Source organism: Acanthopagrus latus, chromosome 22 (assembly GCF_904848185.1).
Source record: "Acanthopagrus latus isolate v.2019 chromosome 22, fAcaLat1.1, whole genome shotgun sequence".
NCBI lineage: Eukaryota > Metazoa > Chordata > Actinopteri > Spariformes > Sparidae > Acanthopagrus > Acanthopagrus latus.
Window position 1 is genome coordinate 25,592,379 of NC_051060.1, and position 23,026 is coordinate 25,615,404.

Sequence of the window (23,026 nt, forward strand, 5' to 3'; positions counted from 1 at the left end):
ATGTATACCACCATGAAACATTACCGGAATTCTGTGTGTCCCCCCCTGGACCGGGGGAGGGCCAGCGACCCAGATCACCTGGCCGACCTCCATGAGCGGGCACTCCAATAGAAGTGTCCAAGCCGCCCGCACTTCCAGAACTCCTGTCCTGATGCTTGAGGAACCCCCTGGGGGTAAAGAGCTACACCATTACTGGCTGGAACCTGGGATGGAGATAAAGCTTAAGGAGGATTAGAGCGGGGTGAAGGGGTGGGCCGAGTGAATGCGTGATGTGGACAAAGGGCCACTGGCAGCGGGAGCCGGGGCTGAACCTCTAGCGGCTGGCCCTTGTCGTGGACTGTGAGGGCGTCTGTGGCTGCTAGGTCTGGCGGTCCTTGAGCTGCTGGCCAAACATGAAACGAAAGCCAGTGGACCCCAGCCAGATGGTCCGGAACTGACAACAGTCTGCATGCAGAGCGCCTCCAACTGCTGCCAGTGCATCGTGGCGATCTCCCCCAGCATCTGGCCCAGTGCCGTCACCAGCGAAAGTTGCTGCTGCTGTCATCTTGTGCGTCGGCTCGCTGAGTCACGTTAGGCGCCAGTGTAGCTTTTTCCAGGCTACTGTGAGTTCTCTTTGCACTCACCTAGCACACAGTTCTGGGTTTAAGCCTACTTTATTACTCACACCACATACACAATAATACAGACAAGGGGATCGAACCCGGCTCGTCCATCTCATCTTGCTCTCCAGTGCATCTCTCCATCCTCCATCTGTCCAGCACACTACTGCATATGAAGGGAGACAGTGATTAGTAACCGGGTGCCAACTCCGTCAATCACTCACCTGGCGCTGCTCTCCTGAGCCCTCTCCACAAATCACACGTCTGATTCTGGGTTAACCTCCAGAAATGCCTTTGAGAACCAGTTCTCTTCCCAGAACAGAACCAATCCTCCTCCCAGAACAGAACCAGTCCTCCTCACAGATCATAACTATCTCTTCACCCAGGACGTCCCAATTTCTTTATTTTCCTTATTGTGTCCAACGTGTTGTTCTGCAGCCTCACAGACTGTGGCAACCTGTGAAGTTCTGATCCAGGTTTACGTTTAGAGTGCCCACTTGTTTATATTTGAGCTAATCGAACACATTAGAGAGATGAAAGGCTTCATGTGAGTCCACCGGGCTTCATGTTCATACAGATGAACTGTCAACTTGTCTCCTGCTCCACAGCTCGGTACCGCCCTCTGTGTGGGAGCGACTAGACGGACCTGGGTTCAGAAAGATCGACATTTCATTAAAATAATCTCTGGTTCCGTCCTCAGTGGGTCGGATATATTAACGTCTAATGTTGTGGATGTTTTGCGGATCACAGATGATTCTTGTCTCGTTCCATTTGAACGCAGTTCGGCGTGACGTTGGTACCGAGCAGAACCGCAGGTGGGATTGTATTTAAACGGACCTGTTGATGTGTTCAGGTAAAAGATTTCATTCATTCTCTTTCTTATTAAATCGTGAATACGTCATTTGAGTTTTGCGTGTCGTTTCCTCCGCACAGCTCAGGACGAGACCACCGAGTAAAAGATGGATTCTGAGGACATGTATCATGTCTGCTGTGCCGAACATCCGCCGAAATGTTCACTGATGTCGCGGGTGTCCGACAGTCTTTGGTTTTCTGCCGTAACCAAACGCTCAGTTTACCACTTTGGAAGTGAACGCTAAAACGTCCATATTTTTTAAAGGAGTCTGGTTTAGTGTTTCATCCGCGTGGGAGAGAGCGGATCCAGCGGCGGGCTGTGGGATCTGTTCTCTAACGTACTGAGACATTTTATTCAACAGATGTTCGACAGAAAAGTGCAGATTTGAGAGAAGCGGTCGCGGGTGGGAGGACTGACTGTGCGCCGAACGGAACACTGGACTCTGATCATTTGTTTCATGTCTTAGTTTAATTTCCGACACGTCGTTTTATTCGTGGATGAGCGAAGAAATTTTTTAATTCGTGGAATTTTGTACGGAGTCTGGAGTGACGTCCCCCCCACCCACCCGGACAGATCGAGCAGGGATCTCCTTGGAAACGGTTGGTGACAGTGGGACCCCCCCCCCCCCCCCCCCCCATCCTCCTCCTCCTCCACCCCCTCCTCCCTCTGCTCTTCATCAGGGATGGTTGGTACTGAGGTCCGCCGCCTGCTCTCCCACTAACCACCAGTGCCGACTGGGAGCTTTCCAGTGAGCAGATGTTCTCCAGCAGGATGAACCCGTCCAGCCTGCTGTTCGGACCGCTGGAGGAGCTGCAGGAGCTCGCCTTCATCGAGAGGCCGATCCGCAGGAGTCTCAAGGTACCTTTCACACCTCCTGCTGTAATTAACGTGAAGCTGCAGATCATGTGATTAACACATGTGTCATGTGAAGTGATGAGGATGATGATGATGATGATGATGATGATGAAGGCGCTGATGGTGGGGCATGTTGGGAGTCAGTGGGAGGAAGATGAGCTGCCTCCATGCAGGAAGCAGAGGGGAGACCCGCTATGTGCGCAGCATGACGCAGTTTCTGTCTGTCTGTCAGCCTGTCTGTCTGTCTGTCTGTCTGCCTGTCTGCAGTGAGACACACACAGCAGCTCTACCTGCAGTCAAAATGTGATTAACAATAAATCCGATCAGAATGTATCAATACATCACTTCTGAACCACTTTCTGAGCAGTTTGTAATGAGATGAATATATATCAGTGCTGTAAACACACACACGCACGCACACACACGTCTGATGACAGCTGCTGTTATTATATATATTATACATCTTTACACATGGTTCATCATGACCTCAAGTTTAAACCATGAAAAGAAACTGTATTGATCTCTTTTCACACAGGTACGAACAGGACTTTAATTAATGGATCATGTTAATGTATGGAGAGGTGTCAGAGCAGTGTAGGATTCACTGATTTGCTCAATGGCTCCTCGGCAGGAGATGAACTGACACCTCTCCAGCCTCCGCTCACACTGAACAGCTGATCGGTTAGTAAGGAATAATCAGCCATTAATAAAACACAACAACAACAAAACAACAATAATAATGATAATAATGATAATAATGATGATGATGATGATATAATACTGACTGACTGTGATCTCTAATATGAATCTAAATTAATTGTTCAAGTTGAGTCTTTCTGTTTTGTCCAGATGTTTCAGTTTAACATGAAATAACAAAATCATATATTCACACGCGTGAAACTGAAACTCTACAAACGATCAATCAAATGATCGATCGATCGATCATGACGATTTAATGGGAATAAAGTCTGCTGACAAATTAATGATGATACTTTTGATAATCAGAAGAATCAACAGTACATATTTTGATGTCACCACATTTTATGTTCTGAAGTGGGCGGGGCTTCCAGGTGAGCTGACAGTGACATCACAGTGTTCCGCAGGGACTCATTTCCTGGATTTCCTCAAACTGATCAATTTTTACTGTCCAACTCTGATTATTGATTACTTTGTTATAAACATAAAGATTCTTCAAGTCGAAAGTTTTTCATGATTTACAGAAATCTGAGATGGAAACAAATTCTGTAACACACACTTCCTCCTCCTCCTCCTCCTCTCCTCCTCCTCTTCTCCTCCTGCTCCTCACCTCAAACTGTGTGTGTGTGGAGGGGGCGGGGCCTACTGACGATGATGACGTGGGTGGGTGGAGTCTGGGGGTCCACATATGGGAGAAACCCCGACGTCATGACGACGCAGTCACACACCCCCGTCTCCTCCCACACACACACACACACACACAGGAACAGAGCTGACTGGATGGATTGAGACTGTGTGTGTGTGTGTATGTATTTTATTTTTTATCAAAGTGAATAAACTCAATCATGTGAAACAGTTTGTTATCTGACAACAAAATGCTAACTGTGCTAACTGTGCTAACCATGCTGCTTTAGGTGACACTGACAGACACAGGTGACACTGACAGACACAGGTGAGACTGACAGACACACAGGTGACACTGACAGACACAGGTGACCCTGACAGACATAGGTGAGACTGACAGACACAGGTGACACTGACAGACACACAGGTGACACTGACAGACATAGGTGAGACTGACAGACACACAGGTGACACTGACAGACACAGGTGAGACTAACAGACACACAGGTGAGACTGACAGACACAGGTGACACTAACAGACACAGGTGAGACTGACAGACACAGGTGACACTAACAGACACAGGTGACACTGATAGACACAGGTGAGACTGACAGACACACAGGTGACACTGACAGACACAGGTGAGACTAACAGACACACAGGTGAGACTGACAGACACAGGTGACACTAACAGACACAGGTGAGACTAACAGACACACAGGTGACACTGACAGACACAGGTGACACTAACAGACACAGGTGACACTGACAGACACAGGTGAGACTGACAGACACACAGGTGACACTGACAGACACACAGGTGAGACTGACAGACACAGGTGAGACTAACAGACACACAGGTGAGACTGACAGACACACAGGTGACACTGACAGACACAGGTGACACTAACAGACACACAGGTGAGACTGACAGACACAGGTGACACTAACAGACATAGGTGAGACTGACAGACACACAGGTGACACTGACAGACACAGGTGAGACTAACAGACACACAGGTGAGACTGACAGACACAGGTGACACTAACAGACACAGGTGAGACTGACAGACACAGGTGACACTAACAGACACAGGTGACACTGATAGACACAGGTGAGACTGACAGACACACAGGTGACACTGACAGACACAGGTGAGACTAACAGACACACAGGTGAGACTGACAGACACAGGTGACACTAACAGACACAGGTGAGACTAACAGACACACAGGTGACACTGACAGACACAGGTGACACTAACAGACACAGGTGACACTAACAGACACAGGTGACACTGACAGACACAGGTGAGACTGACAGACACACAGGTGACACTGACAGACACACAGGTGAGACTAACAGACACAGGTGAGACTAACAGACACACAGGTGAGACTGACAGACACACAGGTGACACTGACAGACACAGGTGACACTAACAGACACAGGTGACACTAACAGACACACAGGTGACACTGATAGACACAGGTGACACTGACAGACACAGGTGACACTAACAGACACACAGGTGACACTGATAGACACAGGTGAGACTGACAGACACACAGGTGACACTGATAGACACAGGTGAAACTAACAGACACACAGGTGAGACTGACAGACACAGGTGACACTAACAGACACAGGTGAGACTGACAGACACGCAGGTGACACTGACAGACACAGGTGACACTGACAGACACAGGTGAGACTAACAGACACACAGGTGACACTGATAGACACAGGTGAGACTGACAGACACACAGGTGACACTGATAGACACAGGTGAGACTAACAGACACACAGGTGACACTGACAGACACAGGTGACACTAACAGACACACAGGTGAGACTGACAGACACAGGTGACACTAACAGACACAGGTGAGACTGACAGACACACAGGTGACACTGATAGACACAGGTGAGACTGACAGACACACAGGTGACACTGATAGACACAGGTGAGACTAACAGACACACAGGTGACACTGACAGACACAGGTGAGACTAACAGACACACAGGTGAGACTGACAGACACAGGTGACACTAACAGACACAGGTGAGACTGACAGACACAGGTGAGACTGACAGACACACAGGTGACACTGACAGACACAGGTGACACTAACAGACACAGGTGACACTAACAGACACACAGGTGACACTGATAGACACAGGTGACACTGACAGACACAGGTGACACTAACAGACACACAGGTGACACTGATAGACACAGGTGAGACTGACAGACACACAGGTGACACTGATAGACACAGGTGAAACTAACAGACACACAGGTGAGACTGACAGACACAGGTGACACTAACAGACACAGGTGAGACTGACAGACACGCAGGTGACACTGACAGACACAGGTGACACTGACAGACACAGGTGAGACTAACAGACACACAGGTGACACTGATAGACACAGGTGAGACTGACAGACACACAGGTGACACTGATAGACACAGGTGAGACTAACAGACACACAGGTGACACTGACAGACACAGGTGAGACTAACAGACACACAGGTGAGACTGACAGACACACAGGTGACACTGATAGACACAGGTGAGACTGACAGACACACAGGTGACACTGATAGACACAGGTGAGACTGACAGACACACAGGTGACACTGACAGACACAGGTGAGACTAACAGACACACAGGTGAGACTGACAGACACAGGTGACACTAACAGACACAGGTGAGACTGACAGACACACAGGTGACACTGACAGACACAGGTGAGACTAACAGACACACAGGTGAGACTGACAGACACAGGTGACACTAACAGACACAGGTGAGACTGACAGACACAGGTGACACTGATAGACACAGGTGAGACTGACAGACACACAGGTGACACTGACAGACACAGGTGAGACTAACAGACACACAGGTGAGACTGACAGACACAGGTGACACTGACAGACGCAGGTGAGACTGACAGACACAGGTGACACTGATAGACACAGGTGAGACTGACAGACACACAGGTGACACTGACAGACACAGGTGAGACTAACAGACACACAGGTGAGACTGACAGACACAGGTGACACTAACAGACACAGGTGAGACTGACAGACACAGGTGACACTGATAGACACAGGTGAGACTGACAGACACACAGGTGACACTGACAGACACAGGTGAGACTAACAGACACACAGGTGAGACTGACAGACACAGGTGACACTGACAGACGCAGGTGAGGCTCCTTCATACAACAGAGACCCCTCCTTTTACTGTGGCAGCCATTTTGTTTCTCCAACTTTCTCTATAGACTGTCCTTGATGAATTCACTCCTGCAAATATGTTTCACTAATAAATACATTACTATTGAATTCATGTTAATAGCTCAGGATCAGCCCTTCACTCAGGATCAGCTCTTATCTGTATGGATGTGCTGCACAGTTTGTCAAATATATACATGTTTTCTTTTGTTTTTAAATTATTTTCTGGGCCTTTGTTCATCTTTGTTGATTGGACAGTGTCAGAGATGACCAGGAAACAGGATTGTTTCCCAGATTGTTTGGGGGGAGAGGCAGTAAAGGCCCAATGATACACAGCTATACCAGAGACATTAAACAATAACCTGCTCTGATTGGAGGAGCTGACAGCGTCACATCACAGCCGTCTGGACTGAGCAGTAAAGGTGTTGGTGTTGTGAAACTGTTGCATGTGCAGCAGAAGTGGAACCAGCTGTAAAGCCAAAGTTATTTGTTAGACAAGAAGCAGCACCAGCTGGACTAGAACTTTAAAGCACCACAAGTTCAGAACCGACCGGTCTCCAGAGGAGGTCCAGCACACCTCACTGATCTCAGTGTTAGCTCACTTTGGATTGTGCCAGTATGAAGTCAGGCTTGTCGCCTAGCAGCCACTGAAGTTATCTGAACAGGTTTCTCACAACCGGTGCTTCTCACGGTCCCAACCTGTTTAAATGTGTTGTCTGTTTCCTGTCAGACAGCTGAGGAGATCGATCAGCTGACTGTGGATGAAGACCTGAACGACATTGAGAGAGCTGTCTACCTGCTCAGGTAGGAGGTGTCTGCTTAATCTCTGGTGTCAGACACAAACAGCAGTCTTCAGGCCTCTGGATGGTGTTTGGATATTAATGTCACCATGTAGCATGACGTCATGGTTTCATACATCTGTAGCTTGTTGTCAAACAAAATTGTTGTCTGCAGCAGATCAGCTGGAGTTGAAACTGGGTTAGTTTTCGGTGCCGGTGGTCACAGATGATTGGCTGTTCATGGCTTCACACCGCTCATCGTTGTGAGTTTAAAGGATTATGTTTTCAGACGGTTCTTATGAACACAATCTCTCAGGGTCACCTGAAGGGAATTTGGCACAAATGTCCTTTTGGACAAAAAAAACAAACTGAGCTTGACAGATGAGGGTCAAAGGTCGCTGAGATGACACAAGACATCTAACAGTGATCCTACAGACAAAACTTGCTAAATGCTAAATGTTATTTAAATGTGTTATTAGTATTAAGGATTCTGTTGAGACGGAGGAAGATGTCCGTGCTGCAGAAACAGAGCAGCCGTCCTCTGACCCACTATACTCAGTGAATCAGTGAAACAGTGAAGGAAACAGTCGTCTCCTCCCAGAGGATCTGAACTAGTTCACTGAACTCATTCAGTGTCTGGGCTCAAATCTGCAACACAATTAGGACTGAAGCTGCAAGATCCAGAGATCCTGAACTGAAGGGAGGATTCTGGATATGAAGTGATCACACCTGATGTCACCTGAGAAACTTGTCTGACCACACAACTAGAGGTATGATCCAAACAAGAGCAGGACATACAGGAGGAATCTGAACACCTGAGAGCACAGATTAGACTGTTCAGATCCAAATCCACCCAAGTGTCTGTGTGGATGTCAGTGGTACAGTCCCTCAGGGTTTCATTTGAAGTGTTCTCACCTGAAATATGTTTGCTGCTGTACCTGCTCAGCGTGGGTCAGGAGGTGCAGAGAGCGAGTGTCATCAGTAACCTGCCGAGCCTCGTCCGCCAGAATCCAGCTGAGACGTTTCGGCGAGTAGTACCAAAGGTTCGGGTACGTACATCGACATCAGTATGACAATATGTCAGTAATATCAGCGTGAAGGCACTCACAGGTGGGCAGGATGTGGACTGTCACTCATGTGTGTTGTACAGGTGTGTCAACAGGTAATTTGTCCTGTCTTTTTGACAAAGGAGGTTCTGAACGGAGCCGGAGCAGAAATCCAGCTGGCAGCAGCAGGGTCATTTTTAACCATCCTACAGGATGACATCATCCTGATCCACACCCACACCTACTCCATCCTGAAGACAGTCCTGCTACACCTGAACCACCGTGACACAAGTAACACCACCTGAACCTGTTGATCAGTGTTGATATCGTATGGATGTTGATGTTAAAGTTTTGTAGTGATGTTGTAGCCGATGTAGTTGGTGTTGGCGTTGATGTTGGCGTTGATGTTGGCGTTGATGTTGACGTTGACGTCGATGTTGATGCTGTGTCTGTTGACAGTGGTGAGCAACGCCTGGTTGGAGACTCTGCTGTCGGCCATCAACGCTCTACCGAAGGAGACCATCAAACAGGAGGTACACCGATCACACCTACTGATCAACACCAACCAGTTGTCAATCACTGATTAATGATCAATACATGTGCATGGTTTTCAGTCATGGTTCTATTCAGTGCTGCACTACTTCCTCCTTCTCTACATGTTTACTTGTCTCTCTCTTGTTACCTGTCTCTGTGCATCTGTCTCTCTACCTGTTATTATACCTTTATACCTGTCTACCTGCCTTAGTTCTACATCCACCTCATTCTGTTCACATCTACCTGTGTCAACCTGTCTCACTGTTAGGGGATTTTAATTCTCAGCTGACTCTGTCTACTTCCTGTGTCTCTCTGTCTACCTGTCTGTCTACCTGTCTGTCTCTGCAGGTGCTGAACCCTCTCCTGTATCAGTCTCAGCTGTCTCATTCTCTTCAGGCTCGTCTGGCAAGCTGTCGCATCTTAGGGAAGGTGGCCTGCAAGTTCGATTCTCAAATGTGAGCTGTACACACTGTACTACACACTGTACTACACACTGTACTACACACTGTACACACTGTACACACTGTACTACACACTGTACACACTGTACACACTGTACTACACACTGTACTACACACTGTACTACACACTGTACACACTGTACACACTGCACTACACACTGTACACACTGTACACACTGCACTACACACTGTACACACTGTACACACTGCACTACACACTGTACACACTGTACACACTGTACTACACACTGTACTACACACTGTACTACACACTGTACACACTGTACACACTGTACTACACACTGTACACACTGTACACACTGCACTACACACTGTACACACTGCACTACACACTGCACTACACACTGTACACGCTGTACACACTGTACTACACACTGCACTACACACTGTACTACACACTGCACTACACACTGTACTACACACTGTACACACTGTACTACACACTGTACACACTGTACACACTGCACTACACACTGTACACACTGTACACACTGCACTACACACTGCACTACACACTGTACACGCTGTACACACTATACTACACACTGCACTACACACTGTACTACACACTGTACTACACACTGTACACACTGTACTACACACTGTACACACTGTACACACTGCACTACACACTGTACACACTGTACTACACACTGTACACACTGTACACACTGCACTACACACTGTACACACTGCACTACACACTGTACACACTGTACTACACACTGTACACACTGTACACACTGCACTACACACTGCACTACACACTGTACTACACACTGTACACACTGTACTACACACTGTACACACTGTACACACTGTACACACTGCACTACACACTGTACACACTGTACACACTGCACTACACACTGTACACACTGCACTACACACTGTACTACACACTGTACACACTGTACTACACACTGTACACACTGTACACACTGCACTACACACTGTACACACTGTACTACACACTGTACTACACACTGTACACACTGTACTACACACTGTACACACTGTACACACTGCACTACACACTGTACACACTGCACTACACACTGTACACACTGCACTACACACTGTACTACACACTGTACACACTGTACTACACACTGTACACACTGTACACACTGCACTACACACTGTACACACTGTACACACTGCACTACACACTGTACACACTGTACTACACACTGTACACACTGTACACACTGCACTACACACTGCACTACACACTGTACACACTGTACTACACACTGTACACACTGTACACACTGCACTACACACTGTACACACTGTACACACTGCACTACACACTGTACACACTGCACTACACACTGTACTACACACTGTACACACTGTACTAAACACTGTACTACACCTGGTTTCCTGTGTCTCAGAGTGAAGAAGGAGCTGCTGCCGTTGGTGCGTTCCTTGTGTCAGGATGTGGAGTTTGAGGTCCGGTCCTGTATGTGCCGTCAGCTGGAGAGCATCGCCAGAGCGACGGGGTAAACATCAACAAATACTGACTGAAACAAACACAAACAAATGTCTGCTGAGGCGAGACGGTTTGTTACCTGTCACTCCCTCAGGGTGGACGACACCAGGACCGACCTGCTTCCTGAACTGGTGGAGCTCGCCGATGACGAGGAAAGCAGCGTCCGCCTCGCTGCCTTTGACACCATCATCAACCTGATGGAGATGATGGACGGTGGTGAGTCAGCATGCAGACCTGTGGTCAGTGAAAGTCTGCATGGTGTCAGGTTTCCTCAAACTGAACAAAAGCATACAGCTTGACACACCACACCGTCCTCCGTCAGCAGTCAGGTCTCTGTAAACATCCACCCCCTCCTCTCTCAGATGACAGGCTTCATGTCGTGGTTCCTCTGGTGATGACAGTGTGCGAGGTGTCGTCGCAGGCGGACGAAGCTCTCTTGGCATCTTTGTCATTCCAGTTTGGGAAGCTCTGCAGTGGCCTGGCAGGTGAGAGTCAACATGGTGTCACACAGCAGAGACAGTGCAGTCAAATCTACTGGAACTAAAGCGTTGTGTGTCTGATGAGTCGTTGTGTGTCTGATGAGTCGTTGTGTGTCTGATGAGTCGTTGTGTGTCTGATGAGTCGTTGTGTGTCTGATGATTCGTTGTGTGTCTGATGAGTCATCGTGTGTCTGATGAGTCGTTGTGTGTCTGATGAGTCGTGTGTCTGATGAGTCGTTGTGTGTCTGATGATTCGTTGTGTGTCTGATGAGTCATCGTGTGTCTGATGAGTCGTTGTGTGTCTGATGATTCGTCGTGTGTCTGATGAGTCGTTGTGTGTCTGATGAGTCGTCGTGTGTCTGGATATTCATTGCGTGTCTGATGAGTCGTTGCGTGTCTGATGATTCGTTGCGTGTCTGATGAGTCGTTGCGTGTCTGATGATTCGTTGCGTGTCTGATGATTCATTGCGTGTCTGATGATTCGTTGTGTGTCTGATGAGTCGTTGTGTGTCTGATGATTCGTTGCGTGTCTGATGAGTCGTTGCGTGTCTGATGAATCGTTGCGTGTCTGATGAGTCGTTGCGTGTCTGATGATTCGTTGTGTGTCTGATGAGTCGTTGTGTGTCTGATGATTCGTTGCGTGTCTGATGAGTCGTTGTGTGTCTGATGAGTCGTTGTGTGTCTGATGAGTCGTTGTGTGTCTGATGAGTCGTGTGTCTGATGAGTCGTTGTGTGTCTGATGATTCGTTGTGTGTCTGATGAGTCATCGTGTGTCTGATGAGTCGTTGTGTGTCTGATGAGTCATCGTGTGTCTGATGAGTCATCGTGTGTCTGATGAGTCGTCGTGTGTCTGGATATTTGTTGTGTGTCTGATGAGTCGTCGTGTGTCTGATGAGTCGTTGTGTGTCTGATGAGTCGTCGTGTGTCTGGATATTCATTGCGTGTCTGATGAGTCGTTGCGTGTCTGATGATTCGTTGCGTGTCTGATGAGTCGTTGCGTGTCTGATGATTCGTTGCGTGTCTGATGATTCATTGCGTGTCTGATGATTCGTTGTGTGTCTGATGAGTCGTTGTGTGTCTGATGATTCGTTGCGTGTCTGATGAGTCGTTGCGTGTCTGATGAATCGTTGCGTGTCTGATGAGTCGTTGCGTGTCTGATGATTCGTTGTGTGTCTGATGAGTCGTTGTGTGTCTGATGATTCGTTGCGTGTCTGATGAGTCGTTGTGTGTCTGATGAGTCGTTGCGTGTCTGATGATTCGTTGTGTGTCTGATGATTCGTTGTGTGTCTGATGAGTCATCGTGTGTCTGATGATTCGTTGCGTGTCTGATGATTCGTCCTGTGTCTGATGATTCTTTGCGTGTCTGATGAGTCATCGTGTGTCTGATGATTCATTGCGTGTCTGATGATTCGTTGCTTGTCTGATGAGTCGTTGTGTGTCTGATGATTCGTTGCGTGTCTGATGAGTCGTTGTGTGTCTGATGAGTCGTTGCGTGTCTGATGATTCGTTGTGTGTCTGATGATTCTTTGCGTGTCTGATGAGTCATCGTGTGTCTGATGATTCGTTGCGTGTCTGATGATTCGTTGTGTGTCTGATGATTCTTTGCGTGTCTGATGAGTCATCGTGTGTCTGATGATTCGTTGCTTGTCTGATGAGTCGTTGTGTGTCTGATGATTCGTTGCGTGTCTGATGAGTCGTTGTGTGTCTGATGAGTCGTTGCGTGTCTGATGATTCGTTGTGTGTCTGATGATTCTTTGCGTGTCTGATGAGTCATCGTGTGTCTGATGATTCGTTGCGTGTCTGATGATTCGTTGTGTGTCTGATGATTCTTTGCGTGTCTGATGAGTCATCGTGTGTCTGATGATTCATTGCGTGTCTGATGATTCGTTGTGTGTCTGATGAGTCGTTGCGTGTCTGATGATTCGTTGCGTGTCTGATGAGTCATCGTGTGTCTGATGAGTCGTTGCGTGTCTGATGATTCGTTGTGTGTCTGATGATTCTTTGCGTGTCTGATGAGTCATCGTGTGTCTGATGATTCATTGCGTGTCTGATGATTCGTTGTGTGTCTGATGAGTCGTTGTGTGTCTGATGATTCGTTGCGTGTCTGATGAGTCGTTGTGTGTCTGATGAGTCGTTGCGTGTCTGATGATTCGTTGTGTGTCTGATGATTCTTTGCGTGTCTGATGAGTCATCGTGTGTCTGATGAGTCGTTGCGTGTCTGATGATTCGTTGTGTGTCTGATGAGTCGTTGCGTGTCTGATGATTCGTTGTGTGTCTGATGATTCTTTGCGTGTCTGATGAGTCATCGTGTGTCTGATGATTCGTTGCGTGTCTGATGATTCTTTGCGTGTCTGATGAGTCGTCGTGTGTCTGATGAGTCATCGTGTCTCTGATGATTCGTTGTGTGTCTGATGAGTCGTCGTGTGTCTGATGATTCGTTGTGTGTCTGATGAGTCGTTGCATGTCTGATGATTCGTTGTGTGTCTGATGAGTCGTCGTGTGTCTGATGATTCTTTGTGTGTCTGATGAGTCATCGTGTGTCTGATGATTCGTTGTGTGTCTGATGAGTCGTCGTGTGTCTGATGATTCGTTGTGTGTCTGATGAGTCGTTGCATGTCTGATGATTCGTTGTGTGTCTGATGAGTCGTCGTGTGTCTGATGAGTCGTCGTGTGTCTGATGAGTCATCGTGTGTCTGATGAGTCGTTGCGTGTCTGATGAGTCGTTGCGTGTCTGATGATTCGTTGTGTGTCTGATGAGTCGTTGCGTGTCTGATGATTCGTTGTGTGTCTGATAATTCTTTGCGTGTCTGATGAGTCATCGTGTGTCTGATGAGTCGTTGCGTGTCTGATGAGTCGTTGCGTGTCTGATGATTCGTTGTGTGTCTGATGAGTCGTTGCGTGTCTGATGATTCGTTGTGTGTCTGATGATTCTTTGCGTGTCTGATGAGTCATCGTGTGTCTGATGATTCGTTGCGTGTCTGATGATTCGTCCTGTGTCTGATGAGTCGTTGTGTGTCTGATGAGTCGTCGTGTGTCTGATGAGTCATCGTGTGTCTGATGAGTCGTCGTGTGTCTGATGAGTCGTCGTGTGTCTGATGAGTCGTCGTGTGTCTGATGAGTCGTCGTGTGTCTGATGAGTCGTCGTGTGTCTGATGAGTCATCGTGTGTCTGATGATTCGTTGCGTGTCTGATGATTCGTCCTGTGTCTGATGAGTCGTTGTGTTTCAGGCTCTCTGTCAGACGAGCAGAAGAGTCGGTTGCTGCAGAAGTTTAAGGTGCTGTGTGTCTCTGGACTGCAGACTGAGGGGAACCAGACTGATGGCACCGAGTCAGCGCTGATCCGCTGCAACTGCTGCTACAACCTGCCGGTAGACACAGAGACATACGCGTTGATGCTCCCAGTTTTGCTCACATGAACAGACTACACCCTCCGACAACCATGCAAAAACTCAGTGGCTGCACCTGATGAAGGCCACCCATGGGCAGCATGCTCAGGGATTATACGTATCAAACATGGCGGCTCGTTTGGAGACTTTCTCTACTTTCATTATGTTATAAAAAAAGCTCAGTGAAATGAACATTTTGGGACATAATAGCTGCAGCTGCAGAATCTGTCCTCACATGAACACAATCACATGTGTCTCGGCTTCACCTCTAAACTAAACTTTGGTGTTGGTGGAGTTCCTGGAGGTGTCACACTGCGCCCCTGATTTGTATAACGTAGTCAGAATTCAACTTCTTGCAAATAAGAAGCAGGCTACACTTCGTCTCTGGAAACACAATGCGCCGCTATACCACAATGCATTGCATGACTTTCTCAAAAGACGATGAATAGGAGGCATGAGGCGATGGATCCTATTGACACATACCTTGAGTCTTCCATCCTCCAGATCACTGATGTCACTTCCTGCTCTCTGTCTCTCTCTCCAGGCAATGGTGGTGTTCTCTGAGTCGGCGCACTTCCTGGCAGAGCTCTACCCGTCCTTCTCTAGTCTCTGTTGTGACCCAGAAGTCAGCGTTCGGCGAAGTGCAGCAGCCAGTTTCCACCAGGTCAGATAATAACCACAGTAACCCAGAGGAACATTTCTATGCTATCAGGGTGATCACTGAAGGGAAGCAGCTGTGAGGTACCAAAGTGTTAGACAGACACAGACATCATTATCATCAGGCTCCTTGTTGGGAAATAAAGCTGCGTGATTTCATTAAATATTAATATTAGGTAAATTAAATATGAAACACAAACCAGAAGTTCTTGAATTTTAAAGTTCTCTGACAGTACATTTGAAGACTTTCAGAATAAAAGCACAGCTCTGTACATCAGCCTGTTGTTTATAAGACTGGTCAGGATTGACACCACCTCCTCCTGTCAGGTGGTGAAGCTGCTTGGATCAAACGTCCATCTGGTTCACAAAGAGTTCCTCGCTCTGCTGCAGGACGACGCTCTGGAGGTGAGAGGCCACGCCCACCACCAACACTGCTCAACCAATCATGAGTGTCGTGTGCTTTCATGTGGTTGTCTCAGTCTAGATTTTGGTTTTGAAATGACAGAACATGGACATTTATTCTTTCTTGATTATCTTATGCTGATATTTTAATTAGACCCTGATGGTTTTTTATCATATATTGATCCTGTTCATTGAAATCAGCTTCCTCCATCATCAGTCAACAGCACAGATCTTAGTTTTTAGATGTTTGTTTTGTGGGTTGATGTCACATGAAGCTTTTACTGATGCTGTTCTTGTTGTTGAGGTGTTGGACGCTCTTATGAACCACCTGGAGGACACTTTGGAGGCGGTTCTTTCAAGAGGAGAGAACCTGACACTGGACAACAAGGTGGGAAAATAAATCTCCACCACAAAAACTAGTCACAAAACATGGGTTAATGTGGTTCCTTTAGTTCTCCTGAGATCTCTCTCTTTGTTTTCGTTCCTCTGTATTCTCCTCCGTTCTTGTTTTTGTTCTTCTCTGGTTTGTCTGTGTTCTCTTCTGTTTCCTCCTCTGGTTCCTCTGAAGTGTTTCCCACACATTCATTTATGTGTGGCAGTCTGCCACAATATCAACATTGATTTACTATTTTGGGGCTGCGTCTCGTTCTTGCTCGCTGAAGTCAGCAGCCGTCAGTGAACAACATGATGTATAAACGTTATACACATGAAATGGGAAACCTTCAGCAGGAGGTCAGAAGTGGCTCATAATCCACATAAAATCACAGGATCTGACAACTAGTAAAACAACAAACATGCACACTGTGTCTGTCTTAAATGACAAAACATGAACCTGTGGACTATTGAGGACTATTTAACACAGTTAGCTTGACCGTAACTTCCTCTGCAAAGAAGATGGCCGGCCTCACCGTAGAGATCAAACCCCCACAAAAAGCTCCAGGCCTTGAAGCCGGTGTTTGTCGTGTAGCTACATCATCATGTGATGCACTGGGGACTTTTTCCTAAAAGCTTACATTGTGAAAGACGCATCTGTACAAAGGTAATAAAGCCTCACTTCACACAATATCCTCATCCATGTTAGCTCGGTGCTAACCAGGATGTTAGCCGCCATAGTTAAAGTCTGATTCTGTGGGAAAGACTGTCTGTGTTCTCCTTTGTGTTCTTCTGTGTTCCCTTCTTGTTCCTCTGTGTTCTGTTCTGGTTCCTCTGTGTTCTGGTCTTGTTCCCATGTGTTCAACTGGGTTTTCTTCTGTGTGCAACTCTGTCCTCTTGACTGGTTACTCCGTGTTCACCTCTGTGTTCTCCTCTGGTTCCTGTGGTTCCACATTAGTTCCCGGAGCTGCTGTCAGCCCTCCTGTTGGCAGAGCAGAAGGTCGGATGTTCTCTGCGTTGGCGGCTGCATGAGAAGCTGCTTCAGCGTTACAGCTGTCTAGCCAGACTGTTGCCTGGAGAACTGCTGCACCAGAGCTTCTCCCCTCGCATCTTCATCATCCTCACCACCAACGTCAGCACAACTGCACAGCAAACGACACAACAATAAAACATGAAGGGCAGGTGAACAGACAGGTAACCTTCTCTCTGGTTGGTGTTGTTGCAGAAGGTGTTGCCAGTTCAGAAGGAAGCAGCTCGAACATTCTGCACATTCCTCCGTTACAACAGGAAACAGGAACAGCGACAGGAGATGATGGAACGACTGATCCAAGGTTTGAATGCTGCTGTCCTTCAGGCTGTGACTGTGATGTCTGTTTGAGCAGTGGACTCCGGTTACCTCATGTGATGAATTTTAAATCCATCAAACGCCAAATTTCGGTATAAAGAGGCAGTAGCCCCATTCACACTGCCCTTTGATTGTGGGAATTATGCACAGATTCTTGGGATCGTCCTCTGTGTGACAGTTTTGCCTCTGAGGTAGTTTCAGAGCTGCAGCGGAGGCGAGCCGGCATCTGTGTGAATGGATAAGCTGGCGGCACGGAGCGAGGGCGTGCCGCTCTGATGGTGTTCACAGTCTGATAACTAAACAGAGCAACACTACAGGACCAAACAACAGTAATGTGGTAACTGGAAGTGTCTCTGGCAACTTTTATGAGGAAAAGAAATACCACAAATATACGTCGAGAAGTGGCTTTCATTCCGTCTGTCATCCTGTCTGTCATCCTGTCTGTCCTACCAACTCTTCAGGGTCAGGATGTCAGTCACTACACATTATAAATCATCATTGATTGATATGATTATAAACAGTCAGTAGGTACATGTTTAGATTAACGGGAGGACACCTTGAAAAAACATAGAGAAAAAAAACACACAAACGCCATCATCATGGTGCAGCTTAAAGCCAGAGCTGCTTGGTTCTGTGTGAAATAACAAATGCAGAAAATTGCAAAACCATTGCTGCAGAGATAATGTGGAGTGAGTCAAAAGCACTACTGAGTACGAGGCAGTATATATTTCGTTAGTTTGAAAATGTTGAACAGTGTGACAGGATCTTTTGATGGCTGTCAGACAGATTGTTGACGATCATTTCGTTTCATTTGGTTGTTTCTGATCTTCAGACCTGGCTCAGGGGCGGAGCTACTGGAACCGTCTGAGGTTCCTCGACGTTTGTGAAACAGCCACTGAGGTTTTCTCAAGGAAATACTTCAACAAACACTTCCTGATCCCGGCACTTGAGCTGGTCCACGACCCAGTCGCCAATGTCAGGTAGCTATGAGACCGTTCTGTCCAGTGTGGCAGGTAAAATCAATTGTCCCTCTGACATCAGAACTAACACCTGTCTGTTCACTTGTCTGTCAGGTACAAGCTGTGTCAGTTGTTGCCTAGATTGCGTTCATCACTGCGCCTGCCAGCTGACAAGCAGCTGCTGCAGCAGCTTGACTTCTGCGTGCAGAAACTCCTCTGCAGAGAGAAAGACAAGGACGTGGTGGCCACCATCCGTAAGGTAACATCTTCCCCACCTGAGACCTTCAACAGCTGCCATTAGGAGACTCAATGTGTCTTTGAGAAAAACAGTCAATGATGGACTAACTGTGTTCATAATGTTTCAGACAGTGTTGGAATTAGACAAACTGGACCTCACAGAGCCTGTAAGCAGTTTTTACATAAAGGACTAAACTGTAGCAATTAGTCGAGTGTTTTGTTTCACCACTGATCTTCTGTTTGTTGTGTCTTTGTAGTTTCACAAGAGGCAGGAGAGGGATTTACTGGACCAGAAGAAGGAGAAGGAGGAGACTCTGCTGCTGGAGATGGTGAGTCTGATCCTAACAGATGATGTTCAGTCTAAAACTCTTTGTCTTGTTTAGTTGATATATTCTCTGTTGTCAGGAACAGCTGGAGCGCCAGCAAACTGAAGGGAAACTGAACTCTGAAAAACATACCGAGAGAAAACGTGAGCGAAACATAAAGCCTGGCACGATGTTAACATGATGGAAAAGGAACCGTTCGATATAATTTTGTCTAACTCAGCTGTGAACTGTCTTTGTGTGACAGGAAGAGACAGTAAGACCAGTTTATCTGCTACCAAATCCATGTCTGTGTCCTCTTCTGGAGCCACTTTGTCCTCCTCTGGTAAGACACAAGCTGTAAGAAAATGTTCTACCTGTGAAACATCATCTTTTCTTGACTCTTTTCAGAGACCTATTCAGTGTATCCTCCATGAAATCTTTCAATCTTCCACAACATTCTGTTTCAACAATTCATCAAATTACATAATATGTCTGGTGGACTTAAAACACCAATGAAGGATCATTTTCCTCTGTGAGCGCCGGATGTGGCAATGAGCAGAAATTCACAGAATCACCTTAAATGGTGATGTTAATGTTGTCAGGTATTAAAACAGGTCAGTTAGGTCGGGGTTAAAGACCATAGAGTAACACAGCTTTATCTCCTCCAGGTGATCATTGATATGTGTTGGGCATGTGGTTTAGTTTGAACATTTATGGAACGAGTTTGGTATGTACTTGACCGAAGTGGATGTAACGTGCTCAAATCTTACACTGAGTACAAACCATGTGATGACGATGACGTTTGTTCTTTGTGCAGGTAAAGAGATGAGGAAGGCTAAACTGTCGCGGAGTCGCTCCCTCAGCAGTCAGCCAACGACATCCAAATCCACCAACTCAGACAGACCTCTGTAAGAACCTTCTGTCACTTAAACTGTCATTTCAAGGACCTTGGGGTCCTCTTCACGCATTATAATTATTATATATATTATAATTATTTAATAATTATTACTTAATTGGACCATTGTATCTCAGACCTGATCCTGAATTGAAGCTATGGATCCACAGTGGATCTCTGTTACAGTCCTCAGCTGTAGTTTGGTCTCTGTTCCAGTCCTTAACTGTGGTCCTGTGGTCTGTGGGTGTTAACTAAAATAATGAGATGGTGGATCCAAGCAGCTGAAGTTTAGCTTGTCAAGGTGTCTGGACTCAACCTTAGAGACAGAGAGAGGAGCTCAGAGGAGCATCCATCAGATCCCTGGAAGGACCCATTAGACCTCTGGGAAGACCCATCAAAACCAAGGGCAAACCCATCAGACCCTGGGAAGACACTGGGAACATGATAAAGTAGACCAGGAAGGCTTCCTCTTAAACAGTTAAACAGAAATTGTATTTTGTGGCTCCATGCCTGATGAAGATCCCTTTCACATAATCTCTTCTGAACTCTGGTGACTGTGGTAACGTGGAACTCCAAACATGCTTGGTTTTGTGGAGGTTCATTGGTTAATTACTGTCATGTGATGTTCAAAAGTGGACAAACAAGCTTCAGGGTCTTTGTTTTCTGGTTCTGTGTTCCAGGAAACTGAAAGAGCTGAGCAGTACGTCTGGACCTGGGAAGTCCTCCATGATATCAAGTAAAGGTACCACTTCCTTACATACAGTAGTAGTAGCTTTAGGGAGGACACTCCATGTGATCGCCTTTACTCAGACATCACCTGTGTTTTATAGACGACTCCTTGAGGACTGCCCACTTTACTATGGCAACCCAGTCCACCCCGTCAATGCCCGTCCTGATCCGCAGCAACACCACGAGCCTCCTTGACCGGGCCAGCACATTGGACCATAGAAGCAGTACAATGGAGCACAAGACCAGCACCCTAGACCAGAGAGATCATAGAACCATTACACTGGACCACAGAACCAGTAACATGGACCACAGGAACAATATGATGGAGCAGAGAACCGGTACAATGGACCATAGAACCAGTACCTTGGACCATAGGACCAGTACCCTGGACCAGAGAGACCACAGGACCAGTACCCTGGACCAGAGGGACCTTAGGACCAGTACCCTGGACCAGAGAGACCACAGGACCAGTACCCTGGACCAGAGGGACCTTAGGACCAGTACCCTGGACCAGAGGGACCTTAGGACCAATACCTTGGACCATAGAGACCACAGGACCAGTACCCTGGACCAGAGAGACCATAGGACCAGTACCCTGGACCAGCGCAGTAAAACAATGGACCGGGGCTGTGGGGTGAAGGACAACCAGTCGAGAAAGCTATCGATGTGAGTTCTTGTTAAAATGTTCTGGTGGAAGAACCCTATGGGTTAATGATCCTGCATTATTTTTATGGTGCTTTACAGTTTGTAACCCCCCAGACCAGGTCAGGGACTGCTCCCCTAAACAAGACTTTCTCTGACCAATCACAGGGGTCTTCATGAATCAATATTTACGTGGTTCCCTTATCTGAGACAATCTTCAATTCAAAGAGGGTTTGACAAACCCTCTGGATTCATTATATACACTTAAAACTGTTCATGCATTTGATCTCTTGTGGTTCCACTGCTTTAACCTGGTTTCTCCACTTCTGAATCTGGTCTAACCACATCTGCCTTGAATCTGAATCTGGCTTTGGTCTGTCTTGTTTAAACTTTAGTCTGACTTATACACTGTTTTAACCTTGTATTATCTTCATTTGTCCTCCAAACCCATTAACTTTTAATCTAGGTTCCAGTTTATTGCCCTGATGCAGTCTAACCCCATTAAAACCAGTTTTTGTTAAATTCCACATTAACTCTGGTTTAGGCTTGTTAATGTCTGGTTGTCCTAGTTAAATCTATTGTTTACTCTGTTTTAGCTCTAGCTTCTCTTTGTTTGATCCAGATTTGAACCTGATTTAACCTGAGCTATCATGGTCTATCCTGGATGATCCCCATTATGTCATGGTGTTGTTTAATCCAAGTTTAATTTGCTGTACTCCAGCCTTAATTTTACCCCAGTTAAACCCTAGATTACCTTGTTTAATTCCCTGGATTCAGTCCATTTGTTCTGTTTTAGCCGTGCCTGTACTTCTAGTCATTGTAGTCCTGGTCCCGCTTTGCTTCAGGCCTATTATTTTTGAGCTCAGACTTAATTTTGGTTTAAACTGTTGTTTCAGCACAGACTGTGTTTCAGTTCAATCCTATGTTTTCACTGTTTTAGAGCGAGATTATCAGGATTTTATCCAGTTTTATTTCTTGATTTAATTCAGCTGAGTTTATTTAAACCTGTCAAATTCTCCCCACAACAAAAAGTCAGATTTGAGAGTTCACTGTTTTCAGATGATATATGTGCTGTTTTCTTTTTTAATTCACAGAAACAGGAAGTCAAACTCTTTTAGTGTCCAATCCGGGCGAGACTGAAGATGATGATGTCATTGTACCTTCACTGGGCCATCAACCAATCAGCAGTCAGGGAGTGATGTCCATTAAAACTGCAGCTTCACAAGTTAAAGGACGAATAATGCTTCAGAAGATTACCCAGAATGCAACAGGACATCATCTGTTCAGAGACAGTGTGACCCATCTTCTGAGCACTGTGCGTTCTAATGAGCTCATTCTGTCACCTGATTGGTTCAGTAAAGTCACATAAACAAACTGTTCTGGTGTGTTCTTAT

General features: G+C 46.6%; 1 protein-coding gene across 8 annotated transcripts; it reads left to right on the forward strand.

Moving 5' to 3' along the window:
- Positions 1–1,226: 1,226 nt before the first annotated feature.
- Positions 1,227–23,007, forward strand: ppp4r4 (protein phosphatase 4, regulatory subunit 4). Of its 8 annotated transcripts, none has more exons than XM_037086850.1 (26): positions 1,227–1,452; positions 1,533–2,310; positions 7,616–7,689; positions 8,611–8,713; positions 8,854–9,001; positions 9,170–9,243; positions 9,593–9,699; positions 11,127–11,234; positions 11,319–11,440; positions 11,587–11,709; positions 14,932–15,071; positions 15,634–15,753; positions 16,074–16,151; positions 16,453–16,536; positions 17,479–17,652; positions 17,746–17,851; positions 18,698–18,845; positions 18,939–19,083; positions 19,190–19,228; positions 19,319–19,390; positions 19,467–19,530; positions 19,632–19,709; positions 20,184–20,274; positions 20,942–21,003; positions 21,092–21,656; positions 22,727–23,007. In XM_037086850.1, exons 2-26 carry the CDS (start codon positions 2,209–2,211, stop codon positions 22,770–22,772), a joined length of 2,973 nt encoding a protein of 990 aa, XP_036942745.1. In that variant the 5' UTR covers positions 1,227–1,452; positions 1,533–2,208; the 3' UTR covers positions 22,773–23,007. The 8 variants fall into 8 exon arrangements, with proteins under 8 accessions (XP_036942745.1, XP_036942747.1, XP_036942746.1 ...); XM_037086852.1 differs by having other exon boundaries at positions 2,133–2,310; XM_037086851.1 differs by having other exon boundaries at positions 1,227–1,414.
- Positions 23,008–23,026: the final 19 nt, after the last annotated feature.